General features: G+C 40.2%; 1 protein-coding gene across 3 annotated transcripts in view; it reads right to left on the reverse strand.

Annotated features, from left to right (window-relative positions):
* The window catches only part of TTC7A (tetratricopeptide repeat domain 7A), a 171,610-nt gene that overhangs the window by 143,095 nt on the left and 7,197 nt on the right, over window positions 1-21,318 (reverse strand). For all 3 annotated transcript variants that reach the window (XM_053972466.1, XM_053972465.1, XM_053972467.1), the window contains 2 exons: window positions 6,687-6,817; window positions 4,541-4,662 (listed from right to left, as the gene is read on the reverse strand). In XM_053972466.1, coding sequence (XP_053828441.1) covers window positions 4,541-4,662; window positions 6,687-6,817 — 253 coding nt within the window. The remainder of the gene's footprint in view (window positions 1-4,540; window positions 4,663-6,686; window positions 6,818-21,318) is intronic.

Below are 21,318 nucleotides of genomic sequence, written 5' to 3' on the forward strand. Positions count from 1 at the left end.
ACAGAATGTGATAAAATGAGACAGTTTTGTTCCTAGAAAACTAAGGCACCATTGCAGTTCAATATTTTAGACAAGGCCATAAAACAAGTTAAGCCTCCTGGCAGAAGCACCTTGCTCTAGGGTGGGGGGAAGGGGAGAAGAAAAACAAGGAACAGACACACTAAAGTGAATAATAGAATAAATGGCAAATTGCTGCCAATCTGTCGGTAGTCAGGGCTGGAGCCATGCAGTACATGACAAATGCTTCGGAACACCTTTAACAGATGGTAGGAGTGCAATATGGGCAGCACAGCACTCACCACCTCCCAGACAGCTGCCCGTGTGGTCAGGACCTATCAAAGACCACTCACTCCATCCCCTGAACTCTCAACAATACCAGTTCTACAGGACTGGGGATTTGGTTTGGCAGCTTTTGCATTTTGAACTTTATCAAACATTACTGAGCTGTGACAGGAGACAGAGCACACCTGCCTGCAAACACAGGAGTTTGTCTTTCCACTCTACTGTTCCAAGCCAGGAGACCATCTGAGCACATTTCATTTTGAGCATATGAATTGCTCTGCTCATAACAATAAGGAACTCACTGTTCCATTAATATATGCCCTTTATGCCCTTTGTAATACTAAACATGCAATTGAAGGGATTTTTTTTTTTTTTTTTTTTTTTTTTTTACTTAGGACCTTAAGAATTTAACAAAAAGAAAAGTATGTATTTGGAACAGAAATACATGCTATGTAGGTGACTGGATGAGGATGCAGACAAAGTCTCTGGCAATCCATGGTGCAAACACTTGATCTTACTTAGATTAGAAACTAAGCAATCTTGAGCCTCTGCAGGACTTGGATAGAGGACTACCTGGAAATCCCAGGTAATGTTGCCTCAAGCCATGGCATCATAAGTGAACATTAGATCATGACATGAAATGAGATGGAAGAGTCCATAGGTCCCTACTATATTGCTAAGAGGCCAGAAAAAGAAATGAGGAGAAACAGGAAGGGAAAAGGACATGATCATTAAACTGCCTTGGGTTTAGTTTTAGCCACAGTAGTGGTCAGAGCAACCATTTGAAAAAAACATGATGAAGAGCAGCTTAGGATTCAGTTACAGCTAATCTAATAAAAATGAACACAGAAAATCATGGGCACAAACTGTGACAAAGAGCAACTTGAAAGTCCAGTCAATCCAGCTTGGCATAAGAATTTGTTGTGTGCATGTACCTTGTTAATATAGATTAATTACCAGTCCATGAATCAAAGCAGTCAAGCAGTCATATCAGAGTTATGTCATATAATTTGGTTGACATTACATAAAATGTTAAGACACTAGGAAAAAAAAACTGTTTTCTATGCAAATTGCCAGGAAAAACATTGACAATAAAGGAGTGGACTGTGGACACAGAGGTTTGCAAAGACAGTCCCCCAACAACATGGTCACCAGCAGATCATGTTCTTATTCCCACTCATTTACTGCTAAAACAATGAGTTGCTGACAGAACAGACCATCATGAGATAATTACATGGCAGTTTGCAGCGTCACCTCTCCAGAGTAAAGCAGTACCCAGAGCACAGAAACAGCAGCAACATCACTGCCTCTGCCCACCTCTTTTTGCATCTTTGCACCTCACCCAGGTTTCTAACAAACCGTATCCTCTCCTTAAACAGCTGTTCATTCACAGACACAAGAACAAAAGGCAGTAAGAAATAGGCAGTAAGAAATGAGCAGTAAGAAATATTCATACATCTGCATCAGAAAAAAAAAAAACAAACAAAAACAAACAAACCAACCAAAACCCAAAACCTAGTGCAGATGATAACCTTAAGACAACTAGCTGCCTCTTACAGTACGACAGCATCTGCCTTCCTATGTTCTGCATCCACAGCATCAACATTCCTCACTAGAGGACCAAAAGAAAGCTTTCTTGGGTCCCAGCATGACAAACAACTGCAGGAAATGCATCTTCAGCAAAACAATGTTTTTACGTGGCATCTCATTAAAAGCATCTGTGACTTCTACAGCTGCAAGACTTGCTGGTCCTTACAGCTGGCAGTTCAACACCTGAAGGGGAGACTGGACCTTTCTTTTATATAGGTGTCTTCTTTCCACTGCACACTGCAAGAATAAAGGGCATCCCTGACCATAATCCAAGAAGAGCATATCTGCTCCTGCCAGCAGGAATAAAAGCATAACAACAGCACTTGTATCCCTGAGCTCTTCTGCCTGTTGAGACAAGAATAAAACCCTCACTATTCCTTTTGTACACATGTAGCACTGGGGAAGGACTCCCCACCTAATAGAACCTACCCCCTGATAGCTTGAGCAGTCATCCAAGGCTTATTTCCTACCTGAACACGCTGGAAGCAATAAGGGGAACAAAAGTATTTCTTTGAGCTGTTCACTATCAGGTGGAGTAATCTACTATACTCATGAAGCATCCCAAAAAGCTTCTTCCCATATCCCTCGCCTTTCCATAATATATCCCAATGCTGCTTATGCCCTCTCGTGGCAGAAACCACACATTAGTATCAGCTGCAGGGGTGGACAAGTTGCCACGTCCCACCAGGCTGCTTTTATCCCAGCAGACTTTCCAACCCTGGCTGACGTTTCTCACTTGCTCTGCAGGAGGTAAGGAGCCCGTGGGATTCCACTCCCATCCCAGCTGTAGGAGCTCCCTCGCTCTTTCATCAGGAGACAGCTACAGAGAACATGTTGCTGCTATTGCAGCAATTCAGCTTATAATCAAAGCATGCCTTAATTCACACATGTATTTTGCTTCAAGTTGTATTCCTGTAGAAACAACTCCTGTAGAGTTTTTGTGGTTTGTTTTTGTTCAGGATTTGGTTTTTGTTTTTAAGGCTATCATTAAAATAATATGGGAAGGGAGCACGCAGGGCCCACAGTAAAGGCCAAAATATCCCAATAGATATAATGAACTCATCACTGATGAAGACTGAATTTACAATGTTGCTGAATAAAATGAACATGAGTTTTATATTCAAAAGGTGCCTGGAGGACATCAGTGCCGTATGTTCTAAATGGGATTTTATTTTACTACATAGTTTATGAGCTCACTGGCAAGACCTGAGCTTTTTGTTTGTCCTGACGAGGGCAGAAGGTTAGGAAAGCACAAACTGTGCCACAGCTGGCCAACCCCCAGCTCACCTGGGAAAACCACATACCAAGCAGATACTAAGACTATGCTTTACAAGTTCATACTTTGCTTTATACGTAAACTTGTACTTGCCTGACTAAAGGGGTCATTTTACAACATCTGAGCTTTGTATTTTTGTAAGCCTCCAGGTTAAAACAAGGCTGACCTGAAAGCACATCTCATGGATATGCTTACAAGTACAGCTTTGCTTTACATACATGGAGAACAGCGGCTATTCAGAGTTGCATTTAAAGTCATCCTCGGGGGATAAAAAGGTAGCAAAAAAGCCCTAAAGGAGAAGCATGCTCCTCCTCCAGCAGAATCAATAAATAGTATCAGTTTTCTACAGAAGGATTTAAACTGATTTTAAACTGATTCTTTTTTCCTAGTTTTCTTCTTTTCAATCTTCCCTATTTTTTTTTTTTTTTGCTTTCTTTTCCATTCTACTCAGCAGGAAAAGAAGTGAAGAAAAGGAAGGAAAGTATCTTTCACTGGGGGTGAAGGCAAAAAAAGCCAAAATTTAATATTTGTGAACACAGTTTGTAGTGAGAAACCCAGAATCTGACTCCTTGATAATAAATGGGATAATATGGTGCAAGAGGAGGACTAAGGAAGGATAGTCTCTTACAAGTACTGTTTACACATGCTGAAGAGACACTCTCTTACATGACAAAATCTCTCCATTGGATAACCAGAGTTAATTATGTTTTGAAGACACAGCCTAGTTTAGGGGACAGCATGTCCTCACCAATGGCCTTTGGAGTGGGCATTCACTGTGCCTTTTCTGCTGATCTTGAGAAGGTTTTTCACTGTAGGCTCATAAAATTCTCTGTAGGCTTGCATATATTAACTCCTCCTGCCCTTCTGAAGTTCACTGGGAGCTGTATTTCAGAGGCATAATAAATACCCTGGAGCAGCACTGTTCCCACATACACTCTCCATAGTAAAAACACACAGATTTGGGGCATTGATTGGGATATTTAAGACCTTAGACAAACAAAAAAATAAATGAAAGAAACTACCTACAGTAATGAAATGAAAGAAACTACTACAGTAAGATTTTACTGAACTCTAAACCAGGTGCTGAAAATTTTAAGGGCCCACAGCAGTGTAAACTCCACTCTCTCTTTACAGTTAAACTCCCCTTGTCTCCACAGGGAGCAAAGCTGAGTCAAGACAAGAATATTGTTCTACTCCACCCTACTTGTAGGTCTGGGAAAATGATGCTTAAGACTCTTAAGAAAGAGACACAAACAGAAGAAAGGGAAGGACACTGAGGAGATTTGAGGTGAGCAGCCAAAAGTCATAACAGAACATAAGAAAAAAATTAGTCTTCATCTGAAACAAAACATGTGATATTATCTAATTTTATTAATATCTGCATCCACCTACCCTTTCTTTAACTGAGTCACATAGGCACTCTGTAGAGCTGCTTCCAGAAAGTAGGAAAGTTCAAACTCAGAGTAAGTCACATTGCTGCCCTTGATACTCCTTGAATGTGTGTTGTTGAAGGTCTGTGAGGAGAAAAACGAAATACCTTGGAATACAGATAACTGTTGGAATTAGCCAGGTCCTCATGAGCCAGTAACATCTTCAACAATTAAATGTTACATTTATCAGCTATTAAAAAATGTTATAAAATCAATTTTAAAATAAATTATACAATGACTTCCATGAGATATTCTGCATGCAATATGAGTTATTACTTAAGTATTACTTACTTTAGAAAGCTACATATTAACACCAATAGCTTGGGAAATACCACACAAACTTCAAAGACCCAGCACGTTGCACAGGAAGAGCAACACAATGTTTGAGTAGGTTTATCTAGTTCAATATAACATAAATATTTGTTAACAGTTAGCAAGCCATCATGAGTCCTGATGGAAGAATCTTAACATTTCCTCTATTGGTCCTATCAAATCTCTTTTGGTTTTGCTTCCTTACTGGTAACAAGCCACTTCCACTGCTGAAAGTTGCCTCTCCAAAGCAGGGTTTTTCATCTAGGACTGAAGAAGGACTATGAACTTCTACAGTGTCTGTCATCAATCCTGCATTTTTGTCTCTGTGTCCAGAGACAATTATGTGAAAGAGGGTTGTAGATAGGTGGGGGGTCGGTGTCTTTCCAAGTAACAAGTGACAGGACAAGAGGAAATGGCCTTAAGTTGCAATATAAGGAAAAATTTCTTCACTGAGAGAGTGGTCCAGCATTGGAACAAGCTGTTCAGGGAAGCGGTGGAATCATCATCCTTGGAAATGTTCAAAAAGCATATGGTGTTGGCACCTGGCAACATGGTTTAGTGGCAAAATGGTAGTGCTGAATTAATAGTTGGCCTCAGTAAATTCAGAGGTCTCTTCCAACCTGACTGACTTTATGAGTCTAAGTGAATGAATTACAGGTCAGACCCTTTTCCTTCTTCGCAGACCCAAGCTGTCAGTAAAAGAAATTTAGTGTCCAGCACCAGCAGGAACTCATCTTTCCACAATGGAAGGACAGTAATAGTTTCAATTTATAGACTACTCCATTTTTTTTTCTGCAGAGAAACAGAGCAGACCCCAGTTGACTTTTTAAATGATTTTTTATACATGCACTAAGCTTATTTTTTCTTGTTTCAATGCAATTAAAAACAAAACCTGAAACAGAAACACATCTTTGCTACTAAGAAGAGCAGAAGTATCTGGTCAGAAGCTCAAAGTCCTTTCAGTTACAGGACAGATAATAATGCACTGCCATCAGTACTGCTGATGTCAAGCATAATGTGTGGCATAGGAAGGGCATGGAAGCACGTGGTACGTCCTCAGCTAGGCAAAGTTTGCATGTGCCCAGCAAATCAGCAGCACTTATTATCTGATGGCTCAGTGAAGGGCTCCCAGTATCCATCCTACCAACCACTGGCTAAGCAGCTACTTGCTACTAATCACAGAATCATAGAATGGTTTGGTTTAGAAGGGACCTTAAAAGATCATCTAGCTTCAACCCTCCTACCGTGGGCAGGGACACCTTCCACTGTACCAGGCAGCTTCGAGCCCCACTCTGGCCCTGAACACTTCCAGGGATGGAGGACCTAGTTTCTAATGATCTAGATTCCTCAAAGTTCACTTGGAGAAGGTGAAGCACTGGTAATTAAACTGCTATGGCTGACCCAAAAAGGTTTCTTTCAGCTCATCAGGGATCTCAATAGCCACTGCTGTGTATCATTTACACAGCAGGCATGTAAAATGTCTTGAGTTACTTCACATCAGCACTTGCCATGCAAAGTTCATAGCTCCTCTTTAGTAAGGGCCAAACTTGAGATGCAACTTATGCATGTCTGAAGTATTTGGTGCTTCACCACAGGCAGAACTTCTTTCCAGACCTCTCAGAAGAAACCAGATAAACTGCTGTTTTGCAAATTATTTTACTGAGACACCTCACTTCTTCCAACTTGTTCTAAGACTCCTTGCTATGATCACTTGATATTTCTCAATTTTTTTATTTTTGCTGTCAAACCCCTGGAAATTCCACCCAGGCCACCACCCTAAGCACATTTCTTCTTACCTTCTCAAGGTCCTGCAAGTATACCTGGGCAATAACACATGCTCTCTCAAAACAAGCCATGACTTCCTCCTCCCTTTCACACAGTCGAGCACGTGAGGCAATTGAGTTGGTTGAGCGTTCCAGTGACAAACCTGCAAAATGGCAACATCTTCTTTAACTGAGGCCTACCAACAGCAGTATGGCCATATTATTCTTAATTTACCAGCTGACAGGAAGGCTTTTCCACATGTGGTTTCTCTCTTGATTTGATGACTTTCAGGACTCTACCCCCATTTAAAATACAAGTCCTACACATGCAAGGAATCTTTGTCATGCTGCTCTAACACAAAATGCCGCTGCACACTCCTGCCTTTCAAACACTTTATGAAGACAGGACGCACAATCCCCCTGGTAGGAATCAGCAAACAGAGAAATTATGGCCTATATTTCCAAAGATGGCTATAGATCTTGGGTGCTTCAATTCAGGGCCAGTCTGGCACTGAATTTGATCATTTCTAAGCATCTGCTACTTCAAGTGAAGCTTTCAATAAGCAGCAGTGTTGAGGGGAAAAAACAAATAAAAAAATCCCTAACTGGAAAATTATACAGAAACAAAGTCGGAAAATCTGAGACCTCTCTTGGAAAATCTGAGCACATGCAGATTGCTCATGGACACACAGCAAGCTCTTGGAAAGGCACAAGAGACTCTTAACCACAAGATCATTCCCTTTCCAAAGGAAGGAAAAAACATTGAGTTTTGTATTACTGAACTTTTCTTGTATCATTATCCAACGCCACCAACAAACACAGAGTATGTTAATTGAAGATGCACAGCTACTGCCCCCTATGTTAAAAATTTCTACTATCAGACCCTTGTCTGGTATCACACCCTTTATATCCTTAGATCTAACTGGATAGGCTACACATCCATATACCAACTTTACTCCGATTGGTACAGGTTCTTATGCCACACTAGTTCTCTACAAGACATCACTGCTTGATAACTTGGATCTTCACCAATCACAACTGCACCAACACCTCATAGCCCAACACATGTTGCAAAAAGTTCAGCACATGCTTTCCGATGAATTTTATACAGAATATTCCCTAATAACAACAACAAATATGTAAGATGCAATACAAAATTTTAGTGTTCCTGACATAGATCCACAGAGTTGACAAAAGAAGAAAAGAATTCAGCTGTCCAGAGAGCTCTCCAATGAAGTAATTTCAACTGCTCCAGCATGTGGCAAGGGATTTGGGAGGACCCACCACAGGCATCAACCATGCTTTCCATACTTCCACAGTTCGAGAGTCTGCACAGCACCTCAGTCAGCTCATTCCAGGAGTCTTGGCAACAAACTGCTGTGAGGCAGCAACAGGCAGCCAGGCTTCCCCCATGATGTATGATACAGTCTGGCTGCTCATGCTGGAGGAGCCTGAGGTTCCTAGGCAGTCAGCTTTGTTTACTTCTAACATTCAACATTTGTTCTGTCCCCTTGGTTACTCCGCGAGGAGTTTCCCTATCTCATGTCTTACATTTGAGCCAGACATAAGCAGTTAGTTCAGTGGGTTCGGAAAAGGCCTCCCTGGTTCAGGCTCAAGAGGTGGCTTCCCACTCCTTCTGTCCTCTCTCAAGTCAGAAGCACACGGTGTGTTCCCTCAAAGATCTGTATCTTGGAGCAATACACATTTGTACCTTTCACCTCTGAAAATACAGACCAGAGTAGAACAGGAAGACTGAATTTACTTGACAGGGTGTGTGGGATGGGGATGACAATCATTTTGCTGCTTTTAACTAATGCCCAATCTGTGTTTTCTTCTTCCTTCTGACAAACACCTTGTACAGCATCCAGATATAACAGATTTTGTCTCTAGTTCATCTATGAAGTCTCTGTCTTTATATCATGGGTTGTTTTCCTATTATTTTGAAACTTCCATTTTCCAACCCTGTAACTTTGTAATGAGTGAAGGGAAAAAATGCACATTAACTCTCTCTACAGCAAAAGAATAAACCAAAAGTATCCAGTGCTACAGTCAGGACAAACAACCTTCAAATATTCTTCTTACATCTGTCTCAGTTTTATCTGCCTCTGAATTTCTAGTAATTTCCCTAAGTGAAAATAAATTTTAAGAAGTCTGCATTTCAGAGCCATTCCCCTTAAGTGCAAAGTAGGCTGAGGGCCCTGCAAAAAAAAAATGCAGTACAATCCACTGACATTCATATAGAAGCAGCATTTAATCAAACTGCAAGAGCCATCCTAACACAGTCTGTATGGGGGCGTTTATCGTGGGAGATGTCACACAGATAGAACAGGCTGATAAAAAGCCATTTACATACATGCTACAGCCCACTGCAAGGAGTTACTATCTCTAAGCTCTGACATGGGGGAGGAAAGCAAGCAGCCTCTGCCAGCATCAGGTACTGACAACAAACATGCCCATCCACGCAAGTCAGAAAAACAGAGCTGGGGCTGATCAGAGACAGGGGAAGGAACATCTCCAGAAGGCTTCTTGCCACAGTAAGTATCCAGCAATACACAGTGTGTTAAAAGAGATCCTGTGCTACACTGCACTACTTGTAAAGGGCTTAGAAGGAAAAATGACCCACATGATGCAACATTAGTCATGGTTCTCTCTCTATTACTGAATGCACTGACCTGATGTCATTCCAGTACAAAATCTTCTACAGAATCCAAACAGGGCTATTCTTCCCTACCACAGAAATGTAATGAAAAGAAAAATTAGAGCAAGCAGACTGCAAATCCAGTATACCAGGGGAAGAACAGAAGAAAAACAACATAAGTTCCCTACTCTTGCAGCCACCAATTCAGTTCCCACAGTATAAAGCTCCAACAATAAGATTTGCTTAGGATGCAGCTGGGTAAGACTTGAAAGCCCACCAGCACAAAGAGCACAAATTCCACTAACTCTTGTCCATCTTCCAGTTACCAGCACAGAAAAGTCTTTGCAGCACAACACACAATTTAAATTCCACTCAGTTTCCACAACGTGTCAGAAAGCCACTAAAGGGCATGTTACTTCCACACTGGGTTTAGCAAGAAAAGGGGAGCTATTGCCAAGACAGAATTAGCTTCCAAGTAAATCACAAGGCTACATACTTTCTTGTTAGCTGGTTAAGGTAAAGGGACTCAGGTATTTTTCACAATTAGCTGTGGTAAGAGAATACCAACTTAAAGCTTATCTATACTAAGATTTTTCTCATATGAATCAGGTGCCCAAATTTAAATAGATACATACCTATATACTGTAGTAGTTTATCATACAGTGCAGACAGTTTTCTAATAGAGTATGGCCCAGGCTCAAGATTTTAAGACCTGTTTCCAGATTATCCTTCTTTAAAAGAACAAATTCTACCCACTTCAGAGAAAGTAACTTTCTATGTATAGAAATGCTGTTTTTCTCTCCTGCATAAAGGCAAAGCTTCCATTCACCTCCTTGAAGGAATCTTTGAAGGTACATGGTCTGACTTGCTACACAAAGAAGGGCCAGCTCAGGGTGTTACCCAGCTTGGTCTTGAAAGCCTCAGTGCACAGATGGAGACTGCACATGGACTAGGGAGGAGATTAAGGTGGCTTTACTTTTCTGTGGTTCATAAACTAGCTCACCAAATAGCAGCACTCCTCCTTCCAAGTACGAACAATGTACCACTCCTTTCCTTTTTACACGGATTTCAAGCTTCCTATACTTGGATGAATTTAGACAACCAGGGAATAAGTGCAAGAATTCGGGGTCATCACTTTCACCAACAGTGCTAGCCTGCAGCTGCAGCTGCTAAAATCCCATGACCCAGGAGCATCAGAGCTACCTGGCAAGCTGAAGAAAAGATCAAAGAAAAGCAACAGCATGAAGAGCGTGAACCCACAACCAAACTCATGTGTTGCATCCCAGTGCTACATGTTGAACATACCTATGGCAACCTGAAACAAAAGACATCTTAGTGTGGAACTTGCAGCCCTGCCAACAGCACCGGCCCATCTGCAGAGCAAGGTTCAACTGTCTGTGCTCCTGGACCACAGAGAAAGGCCAGCCTGGCCAGAAGACAGTGTGATGCTAAGTGCATGCAATAGTTTTACTCCATGTACAGGAAGGTTAAGTCATTTACCTTGAGGTAAGCCACACATGATGATATTGCATAGCAGCAGTTGCTGCAAGGAAACTGGTTGTGTGCACATTCCCATCCTGGAGAATGCCAGGTCATCCCCAAGCAGAGGATGCACTTCACTTGGCCTTCAGTCTAGTTCAGAAATGTGGCTCTAGGAAATTAATTAGCATTGAAATGACTATTTTTAAGATTTCAAACATATACACGTGCTGTACTAATCAATATTATGTACATGCTGACTAATCAATATTCCATCAGAATACCAAACACTTTTCAGAGACAAAATTCAAAAGCACAACCTAACCACTTTAGAGATGGTATTACAAGCAATTTGCCCTGCCAGCTAAGGTTTGAACTTAAGAGCACAGTCCTCAACTAACCTATTCCATTACAGCATCTTGGAAAGCAGAATAGCCCAAACCTCAACAAGCAGCAGTTGGGATTAGTTAGACGTAGGCAAGACCCAGCACCGTGCATTTTTTTCTGCCACAATCCACAGAAGTTTAAATAATTCACAACCTGGTCTAGACACTTTTCTCCCCAGCAATTAAGCTATGATTTTTTTTCAGCAGGACTTATTAACAATGGAAATAGAAGAGGGGGAAGAAAGGCCTAGAAGCCCTTGATTTTGAACACATTGATTCATATTGCAGTCCATGAAAGATGGGGATGAAGAGGCAAGTTTTGCTGTTCAACAAAGCTGCATATACTTCTTTGACTGCTGCCTCCTATAATACAGGATTATTGTAAATTTCTGGCAATCTGTTACAATCTTGAGGTATCTTTCATGTAATTCTCAAAGGTTAAAAGGCAGAAAATTCCAGTATCCCCAAGTAAAATTATCTGAAGACCTTCCTAAGTATAAGCTGGGAATGAAGCTTAAAATTTAAGCAACCTGTGAAGGCTGCTCAGTTGCATCAATGCAGAACTCAAGACCTCCTAGTCCCTGCTTTCCTACTACATGCAATAAAGCAATGCTAACAATGTTACCCAAATTATTTTCAAAGCAACAACTCTATCTGGTTAGCCTTGTAATTACAGCTCAAGTTTATTGCTACAATTAGAACAGCTTTTTGATTGAGTGGCTGTGAAGCCAGAAGGCAGCAAGCACTCCCCTGAGATGCAACCTCAGTCCCCTGCCCTCAATGGATACTTCATAGGCTCTGCATCACACTGCATACTCTATGCATAGCAGAAATTAGCAACTTTAATCAACAGACACTAATTCTTTGGAGCATATCCAGACCTGCTCAACTGGCTGTTCTTAATCTCCATAGCATATCTTTTAGTATTTGCCTTAACCTATAATACAATGGTCTCCAAAATTCTTTGACCATATTAAGAAAAAAAAATTGAGCATGCATACTTCAACATATGCATATAGTTACATATAGACATTGCTTCACAAACTATTATATATTTATGTCTTTATTTTTTCAAAAATACCTGCTAGATAACATGCTACTGACAGCTACCTGTCAGCAGAGAAAGCCCTGCAAATTCAGAACACTTTGTAAAACCAAAAAGGCAGTAATTCACCTTTAAGTTTGACAACTATTTTAACCATTTTGCCATGAAATAACCACTGAGCTGTGGCGTGTACAGATTTTCATGGTCATTCCCCATCTCATTACAAACTAGATTCTATTTAAAAGTCTTGTGTTTATAAAGCCAACCTCACTGATGCCATCCTACAGCACTTTGTGTATTTCCGGGCTGAACTGTCCTCCTAAGTAGATCTTAATGTATTTCATCATTGAACCAAAATGTGGCAAGTTCCTTAAGATGAGACATGTTAGAAACATTTATACTTCCAGTTACTACATACCAAGCCTCCCACACTGCCCAATTTCTTCTAGTACCTGTTTTTTCAAGTCTTTGGCAATGTCTTCTGTGTCTCTTTCAAAGGAAAGCATTTTAGTTTGCTGCCATATCGGTTTTTTTTTTTCGTATTACTTCAGCCATTTTTCCACAGCAGGAAGAACAAGTGTTTCCCCAATGGTATATTTTTTTTTTTATATATTTTGCTTTACATAAGAAAGCTCAAGAGAGGTTTCTAAAAATTTATGTACTTAATTGAGTGTCATTAGACTTCATTGATTAGATCCAATCCAGCTGTCACTGCTTTTACTTGATTGAAAAGCTCATGCTAATAATGTAAGCTCTGACATTCTTACCATTCATTTGTGCTCCTATTTCTAGTATTACCTGAAATCCACAGGATTTTGAGGGAATCTTTAAGCTACATGTCTATTTCATAAGGGTTACTTTAATTAAAACTAGACAATATACTACATAAACCCACTTAAGTAGGCACAAGTGAGCTGCAACATATGAAAGTGAATGAACTAGTGGGGATGCCCTTCTATAGTGTGAAACATCCTGTTTTGTAAGACACTTTTGTAAGCTCTACGTGACACAAGACCTTCTGACATACAGACTAAGTCAGGGAACCACTTTCAATTAAATACTAAAGATTTATTTCAATGTGAGGTGCTTTTTTTTTTTTTTGCTGGTGGATTTTTTAAGAAAAAAATTAATATAAGTTATAGTACTTTTCTTCTGCACCACAGTAGATCATCTTGCTCAACCCCTGGGGCACATGCACCACTTTGAGGACCACTGCTATAACATATTGATTGTCTTGGTATAAGAGGCCACCTCCATTCTGTGACATCAAGATACATCTACTGGAGCAATGCTCTGAGGCACAGCAAACACAGGAGTCATCAGCAATCTCTTACAGCCCCACATCTAAAGATTTTGTCAACACCACCCACATCCATACACTGTCATGGCAGAAATTACTTTTTTTCCCTGGTCTAACTGTAACAGGAAGAAGCAGAAGAGAAAAAATCCTAAGTTGAAGGTGCACAAGGGAGAGGAGATGGTACTGATGACCAAGTACTGGAATTTATTCAGCTTGAGTTCATTTGCACCACAGTTAAGCAGAATCATCAGCAAGAAAGTTCTTTTCTAGCTGCAAAGTCACTGAATCAGACTAGTTCTAGAATCCTGCGTTCAATTTTTTGGCACCTCACTACAAGAAAGACCTTGAGCTGCTGGAGCATGGCCAGAGAAGGGCAACAGAGCTGGTGAAGGATCTGGAGCACAATTTCTATGAGGAGCAGCTGAGGGTGCTTAGCCTGGAGGAGTCTCTCTACAATTACCTGAAAGGAGAGTATAGCAAGTTGGGGGTGAGTCTCTTCCACAACATACTGAGCAACAGGACAAGAGAAAATGGCCTCAAGTTGCACCAGGACAGGTCTCAATTGGCTATCAGGAAAAATTTATTCACCAAAAGAGCAGTCAGGCATTGGAACAGGCTGCCCAGGAGTCACCATCTCTGGAGGTATTTCAAAGATGTGTACATGTAGGGACATGGTTTATTACTGGATTTGGCAGCGCTGGGTTAATGGTGGCATTTCACGATCTTACAGGTCTTTTCCAATCTAAATGATTCCATGTGTATTTGGGGAGCAGAAGGGCAATTCATATTTTACTATGCTGATCTGTATCAAGCACTCAAGACAATCCTACTTAGTTACTAGAATGGACAGAGCATGCAAGGACTTGTTGCCCTGTCACTTAAAAGTCAGATACATTTGAAGCTTACTCCAGGGCAAACCACCACCTGGAAATCTTCCCATAGCCACAGGACACATTCCATGGTACACAACACAGCCCCAGCTGTATTCACACATCACTGTCATCACAGCTACCTAAAAGCTACATCTAGCTTAGGCCATCTGCGAGTATGTTTGTATTTGTTCTTTTCTAGTGAAAATAAATGTAGCATGTTGTTTCATTTAACCCTACAAACATTGCTCCATTTCTTCAGAAAAGCATGGGCAAATACTCTTCCACCTCCTGATGCTGCTAACCCCACAGCTTTAGAGAACTAAGTCATAGTGCAGAAGGTGGAGAAGGTTTTATGTATGTGCGCGATCACCACCTACAACTGTGTGTGGGGAAGGGAGCAGAGTAACTAAACTTTACCATTGCAGAAACCAAGTCACATTAACAAAAGGAACCAGAAGTTATTCCCTTTTTCCACTTCCCAAATTTTAGTCATCTGCATTTAGAGCCTGCATCTAACTCCTTCAAAGTCTAAAGTAAACATTCATGCTGCATTTGTCATAGCTGATTGTGCTAGAAGTGCAAACTACTTCTAGAACAGCAAACCATCTGATCCAACAGCAGAGAAAAGCTCATGTCATGGAGAGCGGCAGTGCAGGACGCAACAATGGAGCACAACAGAAAAGCCTAAGTGCATCAAGAACACCAAGGCTGGGCTCAGCAGCTCTTTCACATCCAAGCAGGAAAGCAGTGGCACAAAGGCACACAATTCACCAACATGCAATATGTTCAAAATCATTGTCATAATATAAGGGCAACTCCAGGTTCTTAAAAATGCTTTTCTGAAACCCCAAATAAACATACTAATACTAGGTCCTTTTATCAAGACATCAACATCTACAAAGTGGGGCTTTTGCCTATCAGACAGCTACTCTGATACCAGCATGAATTAACAGTATGCTTCCTGTCTTGCTGTCAAAATTGTGAAAACCAGCACTTTGAAGTGCATATCAGGTATAGAAAAAAGTCTCTCCCTCTGATGTGGATTAATATTTAAAAGAAGCATCTTTTTCCAAGCAAAAGTGAAAAGTTCTGCCAACAAAATGTCTTATTTTAATTTTAACGTCTTGTTGTTTCATACATCCTTTTGGCTGGGACTCAATTTTTCTAATGGCCAGGCAAGGAAACTAATTTTATTATTTAGGTTCTGTTAGGTACCTTCTGTAGTATGAGAGGATTCCAACAAAAGAATTTGTGCCCTGCCCCTGCCAGACCCTTAAAAAAAGACCAAAACACAAACAAAACATAAAAAAACCCAAAAAACCATACACACACCAAAAAAAAAAAAACACCCCAAAAGAAAAAAAAACCAAAACAATTTCTACTCTTCTACTGTGTCCCATTAAGTTCTACTTAGTCGATCAAAGTTTTAGGTAATTTTCCCCTGAACTATCACCCAAACCTATGCTCTTCTCATCTCAACTTTGTGCCCAGTATAATGCTGGCTCTTCATGATCAACAAGCTTTCCTAAAGCCAATGAAGAACAGTGGTGTTGTCTTTAGGAAGGCTCTAGATACCCTTCTCAGCACTTCAATGAACTCAAGTGCCTCAGTCAGCATCATCACTTCCAAGGTGGGCAGGTTCCAGACAGTAGTGAATTGGGACCCCTGGGAAGTCACAACACATTAAGGTAACAACCCTTCTGGTTTAAATGGGATTATTAAAGTATAGAAGATTTAGACTTTCAAGTAAAAGCCTATGGTACACATGCCATAATGTCACCAGTGCCTAAGCGACACGATACTTGACACTGAAATTAATAGAGAAAGACAGGGAGGGAATTCAGGCTCAAGATTTTTTTCCCCTGCACCTTACAACCTGCTGCCCATTTCTGCTAAATGGGTACAACATAGCACACTGCCCTCAGGTCAGACAGGAATAGTAATGCAGGCAGGATGAAAACTCAGCTTCTAGGGAGGGTGGGGTCAGCTGTGCTGGAAGGAGGCAAGGAAGATCTGAGTTGTCTCTGCTTTTACCACTCGCAGATTTGAGTACTTTCCTTGTAGCCATGTGGCTCCTAAACAACAATACAGAAATGGATCTTCTTTATCCTGACATGGGCAATTACAACATGTTTTCACTTTTCTCCATTAGTGCCTAGAGAGAATATAAAGCAAACGATTTAGCTGAACATGGGAAAAATGTCATCAACCTTCCATTAACCCATTTTCTACCCTTGTCTCAGTGGACAAGACAAGGTATGTTCTTACATAGTAAGACATACACACACACCATCTCTTTTTAGGTATTGCAGCAGATTTTTCTTAAGGAACTTCAAAAACTCTTTTAAATTATCCTGTAGTAAAAATCTCAAGCACAAGAGTATGTAAAACCACTGGGAGGGGGTTTTTGGCATACAAGAAGTATTCCAAACACTGTCTGCAAAAACAAGAAGACATCCTGAAAAGTGCTATGCCCTCTGAAACAAGGGACAGACTCAGAAACTGAATGTACAGTCCATCAAGAGAGTTATAAAACATGACCTGACAAAATGCTTCTGACAAAAAGAAGTTAGAAGTGTAAACTCACTTTCAAAATAAGCTTATGAAATAAAGTATGACCCTACAGAACTATATGTTTCTAAACTCAATAGATCTGCATTTGAAATTGTTCAAACTACTGGTACTCAAGATCATTCCACACAGTCTGTATTCCAGAACACTCCACAGTTTGATCTATGATACTATGATCCCACTTACCAAAAACTAAGTGGACAAAAATCTCATTCCAGAGAACCTAACACAAAACTCTAATTAAAAGTAAGGCTGCTTAAGTTAAGACAACAACACACAATAACCCAATGTTACTTGAGTGGAATATATCCTTGCACCATGGGATTGGCAGCATTTAGTAAAGAACTGAACTAGAAAAGTTAGTAGCTTAGGATCTGAAATAAGAGTTTGATGAAGCACTGGAATAGTCTTTAAAATAGAGGTGTTCTCTTGCAAAGAGGACAAAAAAAATCCCCAAAAACAACAACAAGAACAAAAAAAACCCCAAACCAAACCCACAAACCTTACTTTTCTCCCTTTCCATTCTCTCTATTATTTAGTTCAATGAACCAAGAATGAATTAAATTAAAACAAACAGGAAAGCTTATTTTTTCCATTTTAATCTATGAGTTTTGAAAGATGTACACATGACAAGAAATTTATCGGCTTATCAGAAACACTGAGTTAAATAAATTCATTTATTAAACTGAAAATTCTTAATCAAATTCTTTAAAGAGGAGGGAAAAGTAGATTTACCAGAACATAGTTTTGCAATAAAGCTCTACATTTTATTCTAATTTTCAAATAAAAGCAACTGAATAAAAAAATCTCACCTAGGAAATTATTCATAATGTAGAAAACCGTATTAGAAAAATGGATGACACACAAGCAAATGTCAAAATTAAAGACTCCAATTAAGTATATAAACAAGTGTCTGATACATCCTCTGATTAGCTAGAATGAACTTTAATACCAAGATTGCATTTACTGTATGCAAACCTATTGTTTTTAACAGTAGTACAAGCCAACAAAACAAGAAAGTAATTAAGAGAAGAATCACTAAGAAGTTTAAAACAGTTTATTCAAATTTTGAGGCTTCACTTGGTCAATTTAAAACCATGATTAAAACCAAGCAAATAATTTTCAAATCTGCTGAGTAAAACATCAGTTTTCTGTTTATCTCTGTGTGGTATCACCATTCTCCTTTTAGAACACCACCAGAATCTCCAAACAACCACTTCCAGTATTAGAAACCCAAGACAATCATTTCGCATGAGCAGAAAGCAGAACAATATAATTCAAAATATACAGATCTCATTACCACTGAATTTTTAAAAGATATGACAAGAGAAACAGGAACACAAGTAAGCTCAGCAATTTGTTCTAGGACTGAACAAACACAAAATAATCCAAAACAAGATGTGCTGAACCCAGGACACTGGAAGCAGGTTCCAGTCTGTTTATCATTATGGAACTCAGGACAAACCCTCACATGGCAGTGTCAAGGTTTTGCTTTCAGAAGTATCACCCACAGATCTTAGGAGAGCTCCAAAGATCAGTGGCTCAATCCAGCAATGTTCGTCTCAAGTTTTTATCTTTGGTTTTTCAAAAGTGTCACACCACAGATCTTAAGCATCTTTAAATTACTAAAATGGGTCCAAGAACAAAATATAGATAGCTCTGAACCACTGCACTAACACAGTCTCATTTCCATGTGAATATGACTTGTGGTTGGATTTGTTACAATAAAACACAGACGATGACCAACGCTTCTAACAGGCACATTATCACCTTGTTCTCTTCCACATCTTTCCAAAGATCTAAAAAGACCAAGCTCACATTGCAGCCTTTTGACAAAATGGACGTCTTTTCTAAAGTTAAAAAACCTCAAAATCTAAAGAACAAAACCACTTAGAAAAAAAATTACAAAATATAAACTTCAACTTAGTCTGCAGTCTTCTCTCTCAGTCACCAGAGAAGAGACTGTATTGTACACCACCACTCACATAAACTGTGTCAGATGCCATTTGAAGAAGTGAGGAATCACCCCAGAACAGCCAACTTCTGACTCTACAGAGAGTTCAGCCTGAAGCTGCACAAATTAAACCCACCCTGAGCTGCCAAATGGCCAATAATAACACAAAAATTACTAAATTACAAAAATTATAGGATGGACTGGGAGAAAAGGAGAAAAACAGGCAGTGGGACTTTTAAATCTTTTAACTCCCTAGAAATCCATTTAGAAACTAGATACCATGTTCAATCCTATGGCATTGCTGCACAAATACAGACAGCTATAGATAGATAGCTATCTCCAGGCTACCCCACACCAGGTAGAGGAAGTCCAGTGCCTGGCCTGACAGACACAGAGAGCCCATCAGCACAGGGCTGACTCACCTTGCAGCAGCTCTCACACATCCCTGACCACAAGCTAAAGCCCCTCTCGGTCATTAAAAAGACAGGACCCATACAACACATAAGTCCTGCCTGACTCTCCATCACCCAGGCTGGCAACAGCCTGCCTCAGTTAATGCAGCTCTCATCCTGCTCTCAGCAGCACAGCAAACATTGCCACATCACTGAAGCCTCTTTCTTGGAGCTTAGGCATGCTGAAGCCCTGGCTAGAGCTACCCAGCGCTTCGTAAGGGTTAGGTAGTAGCCTAGCCTACTACCAGGAAGATTTACTCCTTTCAAAGAGTGATATCTGCAGATTTTCTGCAGCAAGCACAAACAGAGGGAAACCAGTGGGCTCTAACAGCTACACATTTTGTTCTGAAGTCTTTTTTGCTTGCTGTTTCAAATGGACACCACCAGGTAACAAAGCCACAGTGTGTCCCAACTGAATTAGAAGCAAAATTTGCTTACTCAATACTGTTTTATGCAACACAGAGCTGCTTGCATCAGAGATTACCAGCAGTAATATGAACTGAGCAGAAGTAAAATTTTAAGGAGGGACTGACTTCATGGAGGATGGGGAGGAAGGAGACAAGTACAAACCAACCACCAATTAACTAACCATTGAGGTTAGAATTAGTCATAATGAAAAATCAAACAATTGTCAGAGCTCCACTCACAGCACCCACAAAACTTGTCTCCTCACAATGCAGGGATTTAGAAACAGAACAGGAAGCAGCAGTCAGATGAGACACTGGAGAATCCTGCTCTCTGCCATTTCTCCTTGTGACTTGTCAATTCTACAAGCCCTCATACTGATAAAAGAACTTCAAAGTTTACTTCCTGATGCTCATCTTGTGTGGAAGTTTAGTGAGAAGGCAAGCAAGAAATTTTTTTCCCTGCTCAACTTTTTCAATCCAAACATAAGGGTAGAAATCCATACTGCCTCTTACCATGATATGAACCTACTACATGCTGTGGACCTCCAGAGATTTCGTTCAACATCCACCTTCAGTGTTGCAGAAGTTAAATGGTGCTCTAAGGAAGGAACTTGTGTTTGCTGGATTTCTACAACTGCCTTTATCTGCGCAACTCCTCCCACTGTATCTCACCTGTTTCTTGTTTTTGTAATTTCCAACATTAAAAGGATAAGTGTCAACATAAAAAAATATGCCTTTCAGCTGACTTTTCTTTGTTCCATGACCTTTCCAGCCTAATCTTGAGTGCTTGAGAACCTATGCTGCGATTCTGCATACAGGCATAACTCAGCAGTATTACCTACACAAAACTGAGGCAGTTCCAATTTCACACTATGAGGTGATACAAAGTTCTGCTGCTTTTAACTAATGCTAGATGAACAGGGATATTCTATTCAACCAATGGCTTTCTCCCATTTCTGAAAATGTGAACAAGAAATTGAGTGGGGAACCTAACTTCTGCCTTGAAATAGACAGGACTGAGGCTTTTCTGGATATTTGCCTAAATGGCCCCTGCAAAAATTTTACTACTAGCAACATTAAAGAGCATCTTTAAAGAAGGCTTCATTGCATAAACAACCAACACTTCAATCAAAGGCAGTAATGTAGTATGAATGAACAATTTCTGGAGAGATACCAAATTAAACAGGGGAATAAGAAAAATCTATGGCATAAAGTATCAATGAATTTTAAATTCAACAACTCCATATTGTTATTTGCCCTGCAGAAGCAGCCTGGACACACGTTTTAAAATGAAAATTAAAATCTACACTGCTATTGCCATAGCTACCTGCACAAAGTGCTAATGTAAGAGTGGCTGAGGGAATGTGGCATGAGGAACAGTGATTCTAGCAGTGAGTGCCCTCTCCAAACTCAGCTGGACAAGCTCCACTCTGCTGGACTTTTTTCTGCCATCAACTTTGGTAGAATACTGAGTGGTTTACTACATTCTTGATATCTTAGCTAATATGAAAAAATTCATCATGGAGGATAAAGACTGTGGAACCGTAACAGCACTGAGGTT

The sequence above is a fragment of the Vidua macroura genome, chromosome 3, assembly GCF_024509145.1.
Source record: "Vidua macroura isolate BioBank_ID:100142 chromosome 3, ASM2450914v1, whole genome shotgun sequence".
Classification (NCBI taxonomy): Eukaryota; Metazoa; Chordata; class Aves; order Passeriformes; family Viduidae; genus Vidua; species Vidua macroura.